At 40.9% G+C, this 13860-nt stretch overlaps 2 protein-coding genes across 6 annotated transcripts in view; one reads left to right on the forward strand and one right to left on the reverse strand.

Annotated features, from left to right (window-relative positions):
• The window catches only part of WDR3 (WD repeat domain 3), a 30062-nt gene extending 25509 nt beyond the window's left edge, over positions 1 to 4553 (reverse strand). Inside the window, exons 1-3 of one of the 3 annotated variants that reach the window (XM_032881321.1) lie at positions 4499 to 4553; positions 1460 to 1661; positions 229 to 438 (exon numbers count right to left, since the gene is read on the reverse strand). In XM_032881321.1, the coding sequence (XP_032737212.1) occupies positions 229 to 438; positions 1460 to 1630 (381 nt within the window). In that variant the 5' untranslated portion in view covers positions 1631 to 1661; positions 4499 to 4553. The other 2 variants (XM_032881322.1, XM_032881320.1) reach the window with 2 other exon arrangements.
• Positions 4554 to 4645: 92 nt separating this feature from the next.
• The window catches only part of GDAP2 (ganglioside induced differentiation associated protein 2), a 71294-nt gene continuing 62079 nt past the window's right edge, over positions 4646 to 13860 (forward strand). Inside the window, exons 1-3 of one of the 3 annotated variants that reach the window (XM_032881325.1) lie at positions 4646 to 4829; positions 10178 to 10245; positions 13574 to 13801. In XM_032881325.1, the coding sequence (XP_032737216.1) occupies positions 13626 to 13801 (176 nt within the window). In that variant the 5' untranslated portion in view covers positions 4646 to 4829; positions 10178 to 10245; positions 13574 to 13625. Of the gene's footprint in view, positions 4830 to 4923; positions 5123 to 10177; positions 10246 to 13573; positions 13802 to 13860 lie in introns of those variants that run through there. The other 2 variants (XM_032881324.1, XM_032881326.1) reach the window with 2 other exon arrangements.

Below are 13860 nucleotides of genomic sequence, written 5' to 3' on the forward strand. Positions count from 1 at the left end.
TATCAAAGGGATCCTCATCTTGTTCCTATACTTAACAGGCTTAATAGACAAGCAACAAAATGAACCTAATTCATACTGACCCTCCTCCCTTCACTTCCACCATCTATATGGTTTTGTACACCAAAGACCCACTGATTCACCCAACAGTTTTTGTGAACAACCTGCTTCATCATAAGTCTTATACTCCTTCACTAGATTAAAATCTGGGCACCTGATTCAAGGTCTCACCTTGGACCCAGAAGCCAGCCTGCCCCCTAGCTGATCGTACTTCAAGGAAGTGATGGCTGCTTTGTGTCCATTGAAGGTCACATTTCCTTCCCCACTCAGGAGACTGAAGATTCGGATAGACCCATCCTCATAACCAACAGCTAAGTGCAGCCCATCTGGGGAGGGACACAAGCAAGTGACTTCTTGTTTAAGTCCCTGAAGGATAAGGATCTGAAATCACAAGAATCATAAACAACACACAGGTGGAGTTAAGTGCATGATTAAAGGAAAAATGTGGGAATAATCAGGGACAGTAAAAATAAGAGCATTAATAAGTCCAAATCATTCTTTAAATAATAATGAAATTCTGCAATGCATCTCAAGTTCTTTCATGTAGGAATTACTATTTGTACAGGGCAACGAAACATTCAAGAAAGGGTAAAATTATTTTCTCCAAAGCTCTACATCAGCGTGGTATGTACAAAAATTTCCCAAGTGATAAATTACTAAATCCTTATCCTAAGTTAATACCAAATGATATTCCATCAAGGGTTATAAGCACATCTATGCTTTAACTGAGCCCCATCTTGAAAGAAACCAACCTGTATGGCACTAGGGTGCTACACGGTTTACTCCAAGAAACTGGCTGGCAACAAGTATCAAAGTATTAATCTCTTGGGAGTCACAAAGTGACTGGGCAAGACTAAAATGCCTATATTTTGGTGTGGTAGTAATGGCAGGCTTAGGGAACTTAGCAACACAAAGTGTCAAAGCCTAGTTTAACAAACTTGAGCCTCCTCTGTTCAATAAAAAAAGGTTCCACCACCATAGCTGAGTATTATTCCTTTTAAATGCCGAAAATTTTATAACTAGCAGTGAGGGCAGGTAAAAGAACTTGAAAAATAAAGAGCTGGTAGAGAACACCAAACGTGTCTGGAATTGTGATTACAAAAATTACCTGTAGATACTACAAATGGATACCTAAGACGTAAGCTCCTATTCGGTCATGGCTTTCAGAATTTAGATTTCAGAATTTTTCAGCATTTAGTGCAGAAAAAAAACAACAGAACCTGATACTTGGCTACCTAGAAGTAGTCCAAAGAAGAAAGATTTCTCTTTTAGAGGTACATACATTAAAAAAAAAAAATCAATCAATCAATCTGTGCATAATACATCAGAGCTCTCCCACTTTGACCTCTCCATCCTCAAATACTTATAAATCAGTTATCAACCTAGTTGATCTCTGGCTTACCTTCTCTCCTTTCCTTAAGTCCCAGATGAAAACATGTTCGCAGGCTGGTACTGCCACATAGCGTCCTTTTTCACCACGAAGTGTCACAAAGACAATATTACCTTTTTGGCTGCCAATAAGGCCAAAGACTGCACTGGCAACATAGCGTAGGTACTGCTTCGTGAGCCCCATGTTATAACGCCTGATACCGCAAGCGAGGCAGCTGTGCACACACACATAAGAGTCAGTTCATTGGGTACCTCGGTTTTGCTGGGCTGGCAAACACCACCATTTATCATGTGATTAAAGCATGTAACTTGTGACTTCTTAACCTTTATTTACTCTGAATAAGGCACTGACATAGATACCTAGACATCATTTTGTATCTGCTGCTGACTCAGCATTTAAGTCCTCATTCCTCAAGCTTCAAATTGGTCACCCTGTTATGCCCACCTCACAAATAACTAACACGTGGCCTTAATGCAGCTAAACAATTTACTTCTGTTCATTCAACCACCGTCAAAGTTTTTATACCGAGATTGACAAGATTGAGCTGGAAAACATTTACAATGAATTACTGTAATCCTACTACCTAGATAAAGCACTGTTTTAGACACTGGAGTGTTGAGTAAAATAAAATCCCTAACCTCGTGGCACACATCCAGCACAGTGAGTCTCAAACACTAGTATGTATCCGAATCACGTGTGGGCCTATGAAAACAGACTGCTGGGAATCACATCCACCAAACCTCCCCAGTGCTTCTGATTCAGTAGGTCTGAGGTGGGTCCCAAGATTTTTTTTTTTTTTTCCTAAGAAGTTCCTAAGCGATGCTGTGGTTGTGTGGTTTCTCACCTGAACTACTGTTCTAGTACATGTAGGTCCTTCTTTATTCCCAATCAGGTCAGCTACCTACCCTTGGCACAGAAAAATGATAAAGCAACTTGGCATATAATTTTTGAAAGATGCTTTACTTAGTTCTCACCCTAAATCAAATTCATTGAAAACACTGTTTATGGATAAAAGAGACAAAAAATCAAAGAGATACTAAGTCAAGCCTGTCTGGTCTTGATATGAAAGAGTGAAAAGTGCTCCAAACACCAATGCAACCTAAAAAAAAAAAAAAAAAACAAACTAGACAGCAGTTACACCCTTTTTTGGGAAGCGGATTTTTATTGTTGGTTTTTACATATGGTTTAACTCGACAGAGTCCATTTCTGATTACACTTGGTTTTAGCCTACCTTAACAGAAAAATATTCAATGCCAACTCTCTTTATTATTTTCTTTTAGTAATCACTGACTTTTCCTCATCTATGAACCAACAAAAGCCAGGTAAAAATCAAGGTAAGAATATTAACATGGTGATAATGCTGTTAGCCTAAGCCATTTGATCAACTCTTCCCCAATTCCTTATTCCTCCAGCCCCTCTACTGTAGTTCTTCCTCTTGGTAGTCTTTGGCCATCTATCAGTTCTTTCCACAGTATTTTCCTTGGAGACTTCACAAAGCATACGTAAGCGCAGGGACACCTACACCTCTATTTCCAGTCCTGTCCATGTACATGAATACAAGTGATAGAATTCCAAAAACTTTCACGAGATATCCATCCAAATACCTTGCAGCATCACACTGAACATGGGTAAAACCAAACCTACCTTGCTTCCTGACCCCTTCATTTTTTCCTTATTCTAAGACACACAATCCCCCTTGCCATTCAGGCTCATAAACCTTGTATGTAACCTTGTATGAGCAAACTTTGGCTCATTAATAAAAAAAAACTATAGCAGCCAAGCCTTAAAGAGTATTTACTATATTGATATATTAAATGTATACACCTGAGTAAACATACGTAGTCATTTAATTACAAATAGTAATTGAGTTAATTAAAAGGGTTAACATATGCAAAACACTTGGAAAAGCATCTAGGGGCACCTGGGTGGCTCAATCCATTGAGCCCCAGACTCTTGTTTCCACTGGGGTCATGATCTCAGGGTTATCAGATTGAACCCAAAGCTCAGTGGGGAGTCTGACTGACATTCTCTCCCTCTGCCCCTCCCCTGCTCACACTCTCTCTAAAATATTTTTTTAAAAATCATGTAGAATATTGTAAATATAAGGATAAAAAATTCTTCACAATAACCTTACAAAGTAGGTATTATTCTTACCTCCATTTTACAGACAAGGAAACTAAGCAAAGAGATGTGAAATAACAAGCCCAAAGTCATTTACCCAGTTTTAAGCGCCAATGCCAGGTTCCAATCCTCAAATTCCAAAATTTGTTCTTTTAACCTCTAAGCCAAACTGCTTCTCTCTGCCTCTGTCCTCTTTTTTGTCAGAGGCTTCCACCTAATTCATTGGTTTTCTGAAGTAGGATTCTTTTCTCTTTCCACTTTCTGTTCCAGCTCTTTATCACTGGGTTCTTGTCAGGTTAGTTGGTTTCCTTCCCTGTCCTGACACCTTGCTTCCTTTATACTGTTCCCGTCACCTAGAATAACGTGCACTATCATGTCATCCTATTTTATCAAATCGCTGTAAACCTCTGAGGTCTACTTCCTCCGAGGCCAGACCATTCTCGTCGCCTTTTCTATCGCCTCAATGTTTAAAGTTATCTTCCATACAACTTGGAACTAGTCACATGCACAGATCTTACCGCCTTTTGGAACCAGGTCACGACCTAACCTCCTTCCGCGCGCGACCTACCTACCATCCCAGCTTCCTACCTACGGAGCCTGAAAATGTTTCTATGATGCACCGAGGGGCTAGGGTGTAGTAACAGACCTGTCCGACGTCCCTAACCCGAGTCTTCAGTCAGGACAGGCTGAGGGGCTGCTCCGCGCACGGATCGTGCTGTCCGGGCATCCTAGGGAGATCTGGTCCACGCACCAGGCCCGGGAGTTAGCGGGAGGCCGCCGGGGACGGTAGGTTCACAGTCGCCACCCTAGCAACAGCCGCCACGTGCCCCCGCCTCACCTGATGCTGGAGCCACGGAGGCCTCAGCCAGGACCACGCAACTGTGAGCGACGAGCAAATGCGACCGAACGCCATGCCCTTAAAGTACTTACCTTGGCCTCCACGAGGCTACGAGCTACCTGGGCCCGCCTACGGGACCTACCCCTTCCGGGTCCTCTTCGGTACCCACTTCCGCCCGGCATTCCTTTTGCCTTCGCGGAGGAAATGACGTAGAAGGTCTCTGGTTGGTGAGGGCCGGCCGGTAGCGGAAGTCGTTGTTTCGCCACTCAAAGCTCTTGCAGCTGGTCGCTCCAGCCTCCTGGGACTTTGACTCGCCTGACCGCGGAGCTCCTGACCAGGGGTGTCCGCGGATGCCGCTCGGACGTTTTCTACGAGGAGCTTAAACCCGCCCCGCTGCCGCCCGGATGGGACCGCCGGAGTGCTGTGAGAAGCGGGACTGGCACCGGGGCCGGGAGGGAAGGCGGGGCGGAGCGGGCTGGGGGCGCGGCGGAAGGCTCTGAGGACTCGGCGGAGGCTGAGGGTGCGGGCAGAGAGGATTAGTGCTGACCGCTCTCTGGAGGAATGAGCCTGCCGCTGCTTCACCAGAGGTTGTCTGGCTCCTCTGGCCCGCGGCGCTGTCGGGAACAACCTATCGAGGAGAAGAGAGAGGGTAGGCGGACCTGGGCACCAGGGATAGTGGTGCTGGAGTCGCCAGGGAGGCACGCGCCCAGATGCAGGTGAGATAGGGCGGCTGGGACCCTTGCGGGTTCCAGTCCCAGGGTCGAGTGTGATTTGCCGCGCGTGTGGACCTGGCGTTCCACAAACCGAGAGCAGCTCGAGTCAGGGCTGGGTTAAGGCGCTAAGCCCAAGATGCTGAGTCGTCTGGATCCCCGCAGTCCCTGGAGTGACATTGGTCTGGCTGTGTTTCCGCTCCCTGGCCACTTGAAGGGGAAGTGACCAGGGCTGACTCCTCCTTGCTTGGTAATTGAGGATTTGGTGCTCTGTCACCAGGTAGAAATTAGCTTTTCTCTATTGCCGCTCTGTCCGCTTCTGTTCTTGGGCTGTACAGAAATGTTCGAAGTGAGTTCCGATGTCTGTAGTGGTGGAAAATTAAAGCTAACATATTGCTGTACAAAAGAAATAAGCCTCTGCCTTCGCTTATTGGACAATATATCCGCAGCCAACCTAGAAATTAGGCTTTTATCTAAATTATCTGGTTATTTTCAGATGTTTCTTGAGTTTTTTTCCCCCGTTTCTTGAGTTCTTAAGACATGTGCATCCAGTCTTCCACAGTCAAGAAAATTGCAGTAGCGAATGGATATGATGAGACTGTAGATAGATAGATGTTGTAGGTGTTTTGAAACAAGATTACTGTGGGTTGGATGAATGAGAAGGGAGGAAATTGTGGCAACAGACTATTTTTACAATAAATTTCATGGGGGAAGGAAACATTTAGGTGGGTGTGTATGGTAAGTATCTCCCGTAGGACATGCGCATTGTATTATTATTGGGGAAAAAAAAAATGTGTGCTTCAGTAGAAAACTGCATAGTCTAGATTCTATCTAGAAAGCTATTCCAAGAAAGCTATTTTACAACTCTGTGAACTACAGAAAACTAATGATAAGTTCTGTACTTTGAACAGGTTCATAAGCAAACACTAAACCTAGTAAATCAATACTAAATAACTTCTGTCTGTGGACATACAGATTCTGTACTCTTAGAGATTCAGTGGAACTTATGTTCTTATACATTAATTTCAATATTCCTGATCTGTTAATGTGTTCAGTTTTGGGATTCCTTTTATCTATCACCTGACAGGTTCTCTTTTGGGTTAAATAAAATGTTGAACACATTTTCATCTTTATATTTGAATGAGTCATGATTCTACTTAAAAAAATTCCTTTTAATGTTACAAAATATTATGAGAAGGGACAATCACAAATGGAAAAAATAATTTTAATAAGAGTTGGTGTAAGAGCAACTGTGTGCTAAGATAATGCATCTTATAAAATTCCCAAATCGTACAGTTTTTAAAGAATATAATCCTAATTTTTAAGTTTCAAATTGTTCAATGTATTAATACTTATAATTAAGACATGGGAAACTTTTAGTATGAAGGTGGTACTACAAACTCACATTGGAGCCTGTACTTTGGATATTTTTGAGTGACCATATTAAATTTGATCTGGGCTATTGATACTGCTTAGAAATATTTTTGCTATACTGGATTTATTGTTGACATACCTAACTGCTTCACCTAAGTAACTTAAACACCTAAGTAACTTTAAAAAAGTTTATTTCCATTTGCATAGAATGAATTTTAATATTATAATAGATTTGGATGGAGGTATTATACACAAAAATCTAATGTGCCCTGAAGTTTTAAATACTGAAATACAAGGCATAAAGAATGGTAAATCTGTAATTTATCTCTTTATACTTTTATCCAGGCCTATCTAATCACTATACCCATTTTGTAGAACAAGCAAACAGATTTAAAGTTCTTGTTTTTCTCTTTTAAATGATACCATTTTCTATTTATCCAGACAAAATTGGGCTATGCCGAGATAGTAATCTAGAGTATTCTGTCTGATTCTTCCTAGTCTTAAACAATAAAAATCTAACCTCTCTACCAATCCAGTTATTCATACAAAGCATTATTTAGAGGACTTCTTAAACTAAAAGATTGAAAGACTTTTAAAAAACTGAGCATTTGGGGGCACCTGGGTGGCTCAGTGGGTTAAGCCTCTGCCTTCAGCTCAGGTCATGATCTCAGGGTCCTGGGATCGAGCCCCGCATCGGGCTCTCTGCTTAGCAGGGAGCCTGCTTCCCCTCTCTCTCTACCTGCCTCTCTGCCTACCTGTGCTCTCTCTTTAAAAAAAAAAAAAAAAAAAAAAAAAAAACAAAACATTTAACCTAAATGTTTACAATATTTGAGAAAAAGACAAGCCACAGAGTAATGAGAATGGTTTATACTCATTATTCGTTTGAATTATAAAGGATATATGGAGAGCTCTTGTTGTCTTTAGATCTTCATTCGTGAAGATACTGAAGGTAACCCTTAATATAGTATGGCTAAGGAAATAGATATGATCCATTCTGGAATCTTCTGTTTGCCTCATGTAGACTTTTTGAACCTGGACATGGATGTCTTGCCTCAGGAACCTTTAATACTAAGGTTTAGTGTTTGCTTATGAACCTGTTCAAAGTACAGAACTGATCAACTGATATTCAGTGGAAAGTCTTAATTTAGGTATAGTAGCCTTCTCCCCGCCTCACCTGATTACTCTGTATTATCACTGGGATTCTTTTTTTTTTTCTTTTTTTAAGATTTTATTTATTTATTTGACAGAGAGAAACACACAGAGAGGGAACAGAAGCAGGGGAAGTGAGAAAGGGAGAAGCAGACTTCCTGCTGAGCAGATAGCCCTATTCGGGGCTTGATCCCAGGACCCTGGGATCATGACCTGAGCCAAAGGCAGATGCTTAATGACTGAGCCACCCAGGCCCCCCTATCACTGGGATTCTTAATCTGAGTCTGGGAATCTTCTCAAATTTATTTGCAACTCTTTGCCTCTATGAGCTCCTCAGATGCTCACATTTTGAGTAGTAAAAGGGTCTTGACTTCTTACATGATTCTCAAAGGGATCTGTGACCCCAAGAATGTTAAGAACCACTGTACCTTAAGTATCAGGAATCATGGGGGGCGCCTGCGTGGCTCAGTGGGTTAAGCCTCTGCCTTCGGCTCAGGTCATGATCTCAGGGTCCTGGGATCGAGCCAGGCGTTAGGCTCTCTGCTCAGCAGGGAGCCTGCTACCCACCGCCCCCCCCGCCTGCCTCTCTGTCTACTTGTGATCTCTCTGTCAAATAAATAAATAAAATCTTTAAAAAAAATTAAAAAAAGAAAAGAAGAAGTATCAGGAATCAAATTTTCCTGCCTAGCTTGGATTTGCTGTGTTGGAGGAGAAGGGACATTTAAATCTCTTTTTGGTGAGAAGATCAATTGCAACTTAGAGATGGAGCTGAAAAGGAATTTACCCTTTATTAAATGTCATGACACTTTCTATATAATGCCATTAAACTTTGAGAGCTCTCAACTGTATTTATTACTCATTAAGTACACAATATCTTATGGGTGACAATGACTTTTAAGATCTGGGAAGAAGGGACATCTGGGGGCTCAGTCATTAAGCGTCTGCCTTCAGCTCAGGTCATGATCGCAGGTCCTGGGATCGAGCCCCCCATCAGGCTCCCTGCTTGGTGGGAAGCCTACTTCTCCCTCTCTCACTTCCGCTTGTGTTCCCTCTCTCACTGTGTCTTTCTCTGTCAAATAAATAAAATCTCTTAAAATAAAAAAAAGATCTAGGAAGAAGGTCCCATAAATTATATGGACAAGAGGTGATTAGAGATATAAGAGAACCACCAGTAGTGTACTGTCAAAGTAGGTAATAGAATTTCAGAGAAAGAATGATCAATAGGTAATGCAACTAAAATGTGGTTAGTTCCTGGATTTGACATTTGGTCAATCATATGAGACCTTGAAAGAGCAGTTTTAGCATTGTTAAGTGATGGAGGTAAAACTTCAGTAAGTTGAATAAATGGGAGAAAAGGAAATAAAGCGGCAAAACAGATTATGCTTATAAAGTTAAATGATAGAATGAGGAGTTTCATTGGTGTCTGAAGAAGAAATGCAGTAGGAAATTTTTTTGAGGGTAGGAGGACCTAGGGGATGGAGAGATCAGATATTGTTAAGGGGGAGTTAAGACATTCTGTTACAGGAGAGCTGATGAAGTAAAATGTATAAATGAAGGCAATTTGGCAGGTTTAAAGTGTGGCTCCCAGATGTGCCCTTACCTCTGTAAAACTCTTCTACTTTTGGTCTCAGCTGTCACTTTGTGGAAGAGACATTCTCTGCTTCTCGAAATTCTAAATTAGCTTTCCACCTTGTTCTTCTTTACAGAACATTTCTCACAGATTTTAACTATGTATTTCTGTGATTATGTATATTTGTGTGATTTTTGGGAGCCACACTTTTTGTGAGTCTGTCTCTTCCATTAAAGTCTCCATACCTAACAGTACTTGAATAAATGAGTGCCTGGAACAAATAAGCATTTATTATCTTGTGTTTTCTGTGGGTCAGGAATTCAGTAGCAGCTTGCAGTGAGGATATCAGCTGGGCTGAAGTCATTTGAAGCCCAACTAAGGCTGGAAGATCCAACGTGATTCCTTCACCTGCCTAGGCATTGATGCTGGTTGTTGGCAGGAACCCTCAGGTTCTTCCCATGGGGGCCTTTCATGGGCTGCTTGAGTGTCCCGCATCATGCAAGCACTCCAAGAAAGAGCATGATAGCTTTTATGACTCACCTTGGAAGTCATATGCAGTCATTTCTGCAGTGTCCTGTTGGTTACAGGGGTCAGCCCTATTCATTATAGGAGGCAGCTATACAGGGGCATAGATATCAGGAAGCAGGTATCATTGAAGGACATCTTAGAGGATGTTAACCACAGATGCGATATAGTATAGCATAGAGAGTCACCCAAGAATTATTAAAACAGTTTCATAATAGTGTTGTTGGAGGGTCCAGCTGACCTTGGAAAGCATGCATTTGTCTTGGCAGCAGACAGGATAATTACTGATTTTTTTTTCTAGTAGCATAAGAGCAGGATTAGAGAAGACAGATGTTGGATTGATCTAGGTGTTGGGGATTAACAAATCATTTCAAGAGCAGACATTGAGATAAATAAGTGTATCTTAATTCAGCAGTGTGTGTTTGGTTTTTGGTGCTCATTAGAGTCTTTGACAGCAAGTGTTTTAATCTCTGCCACACATGGAGACATCTTTATCTCAACAGTGGTACAGGTGACTTTCACATGGGCTCTGAGAAAGTTGTAACAACTTTTATTGTGCCTTGCTTTGAATTCTCACAATAACCCTAGGAGTGTATTACTCTTATTTTTGAAATAAGGGAACCCTGGCTTAAGTCAAGGATAGCAGAGCTGTTAGGTCGTAGACCCAAACTCGGGCCTGCTAACAGAACCCCAGCTCTCACATTGCACCACCCTGCCTCTCCCTCGCAGTATAATTACATATGGAAATATTTATCTCAAAATACTAAAGAAGCCAAGCTCAAAACTGTACATAATCATTTCACCTATCATAGAAAAAGATAAGAACTCTATTAAAGTTTGGGAGTTTTTCCTTTTTTAACTTTTTTCCTAAAATGTTCTATAAGTGAGTATTACTTAGAAAGAAAAATTATTTTAAAGAATTGTGTCCTGAAAGTACTTGAGTTTGCAAAGTGAAAACTAAATTTAATGTTTAATGGAATTTTTATATTACAGTTAAGAAGTTTTAACATGGGGCGCCTGGGTGGCTCAGTTGGTTAAGCAGACACCTTCAGCTCAGGTCAGGGTCCTGGGATCAAGTCCCACATTGGACTCCCTGCTCAGCAGGAGTCTGTTTCTCCCTCTCCCTTTACCCCTCCCCCCACTTGTGCTCTCTCTCCCTTTCTCTCATGCTCTCTCTCTCAAATAAATAAATAAATAAAATTTAAAAAAAAATTTAGCATGAGTCATTGTCCTCAACAATCTGTGAATAATTTTTTAAAGTATTAATTTCTGCAAAGTGTCATTCCATTGAGCTTCAGGTGGTTCAGCCATGGAAAATAAATGTAGTCTCTATTTGTCCGCTATTCAGCTTGTCCAGCTCAGGTTTGAACACTTTTTAACAGATCAACAGATTTCGTGGTTGCCTCCAGTTTCAAAGCCAATGGATGACTAAACACCAACTTCTAGATAAAATTAGTTTCTTTATTTCAGTAATCTCAAAGGAGTATTTTGTATCAAACAAGAATAATTTTCTTACATAGTTTTATCGTGGTATAATCTCTAAGGCCTTTCAGAAATTGTTAAGTGATCACGTTTCCTACTCCATGTGCTGGTACAGGAATTAACATATTGTGCCTGATCCATGGTTCATTCCACTTAGTATGTCACACTTCTCACCAAGAAACACTGAAGAATTAGATGTAGAAAGGCATGTTTGTTCTCCTTGCCTCTAACAATAAACATAAGGATCACACAGAAAAATTTCTCTAACAAGTTCACACGGCAGCTTTCATTCCCTAATTGTCTGTCTGCTCAGTTTACCAGTGACCTTTACCTTACCAAACCCACTAATCAATCCTCAGTCCTGTTCCTCAACATTTCAGTAGCATTTACCCTAACTGATCCTTCTCAAGCACTCCTCAAAATGTGGTCTTCACGTTGCTTTTAGTCTGCCATACTTTCCTGGTATTCCTTCCTGTCTTATCCTCTCTATCTCATTTTTCTTTAACTTGTCCTCTTTGCAGCCTATAAGTTTTGCCTTAGGACTCAGTCTTCTGATTTCGTTTCTCCTTTTGTATTATGTCTCTTGGTAATCATGTCCAGTGTTCCCATAGCCTTAAACACCACCCACAGGCTGAGTCTTCCATATTTATATCTGTAGTCTGACCTCTCCTCTAAGCTCTAGCCTCATATAGCCAGTGCATGTCTGACGTCAATACTTGGCCAAAGGAGGAGCATCTCAAACTTCATACATGCAAAGACACATGAGGAAGAATGACCTTGATTGTCACTCCACTGAACAATCTATTCCAGTCTTCCCCTTCCCTGTAAATAGAATTAACATCTACTCAGTTGCTCAAGCAAGAAATCGAGGAGTTACCTTACCTTCAATTCTGTTCTTTTCCCTCACCCTTCATATTCATTTAGCAAGTCTTGTTGACTCTACCTTCAAAACGCATTCCAAATCCAATCATTTATCATCGCCTTCGTCACCATCTCACCTAAATCCCTGCAGCCATTTTCTGCTCTGGTCTTTGGTTGTACTCTCATCCCTACTGGATCTCACTGTAGCTTGAGTAATCTGACCAAGTATTATCTATATTAAGTCATTCCATTTGTCAAGATCCTCTAACAGCTTCCCCCCATATTATGATAAGACCAAACCTTCTTATGGCTTACACACTGCATCATGTAGCCTTTCCCTCTCGCATTACCCTCATCACCTACCATTTATAACCTAGCTTATTCTGTTCTATCCAGATCAGTTTCCTTGCCCTTCCCGGAAGACATAAGCTCCTTCCTGCCCTTTGGGCCTTTTCTCTCACTATTTCCTCCTCCTAAAACTGCAGGGTTTCACATGGCCTGCTGTCTCACTTTATTTAGCTCTCTACTCAGATACTACCTTTTTTCTCATAATAGTTATTGCTTCCAGTCATTGCTTTGGATACCTGCTTACTTTATTGTTTATCATCCCCTTTCCAGGAAGCATAAGCTCAATAAGTGCTTGGACTTGCTGTCTTATTCACCAGTGTATCCCCAGTGCCTCGAACAGTACCTGACATGTAATAGATGCTTACAAAGATTTGTGAATGAACGAATCTGCATTTTACTGAAACAGCTCCCTGACTTCTTGGCAAATTAAATATCCTTACTTCTCTTTGTAATACTCGATACTGTGTGTCTTCCTGTCACCCTCTTCTTCTAGTTTCTGTATTTCCCTACAGCCAGCATCCTACACATCAGTGTCTCATGCCATATCTTAGAAATTGTCCAATCCTGTTAATTCTTCTTCATATGTTGCCTCTCAAATCCATGCCTTCTGCTCCATCTGCTTTTCCTAATAAGTTCATACTTTTATTATCTTTTGTTACTTGACTGCAGGAACCTCCCTGCTTCTCATTTTGTCTTACTCAGTTATCATTTAGTAAGATTTATATTATCACATCTTATCATTTGGCTGAACTCTACTTTTTTTGACCGGACTCTTTAAATTGTCCATATTATTTATCTTTATATCTCTTGCAGCACCTAGCAAGCCCCCCTCCTGTCAATTGCAGACATTCAGTGAATGTTGAATGAGTGTCTTGGGTTTCTGGAAAGTAGAACTGGTGGGCCATGTGATTATTTTAATGGCTGTGATTCTTTGAAAAGAAATTGTGCTGAAATAATCCCCCTTTATTCCTGTTTTAGAGAAGCTATAGCAATTCTTTGTTATATATTGGTTTTTATGGAGTATTTTAAGCAGCTAGTCATACAATGTCCTTTAGAGTATTTCACAGTAGATATTTGTTTTTTGATCTAATAGAAATAAGGTAATATCTGTACTTCTCTATTAAAACAGTTCTTTCTTTTCTTTTAAGCTAAAGTCTGCAGTGAATATTGAATCCTGAGGAATTTGGGGAAAGACATTCCATGGATCCCTTGGGTGCACCTTCCCAGTTTGTGGACGTGGACACACTACCAAGCTGGGGCGACTCATGGGAAGATGAATTAAATACTTCTAATACTGCAGCTGAAACGTTTCAGGAAGACACTATTAGATCACCTTTTCTTTACAATAAGGATATCAATGGGAAAGTGATTCTTTGGTAATTCTTTGGTTAAATCATATCATGATATAATAATACCCATAAGTTCTTCTAAATTA

This window comes from Lontra canadensis, unplaced genomic scaffold, assembly GCF_010015895.1.
Source record: "Lontra canadensis isolate GAN:19392208 unplaced genomic scaffold, GSC_riverotter_1.0 scaffold75, whole genome shotgun sequence".
Lineage (NCBI taxonomy): Eukaryota > Metazoa > Chordata > Mammalia > Carnivora > Mustelidae > Lontra > Lontra canadensis.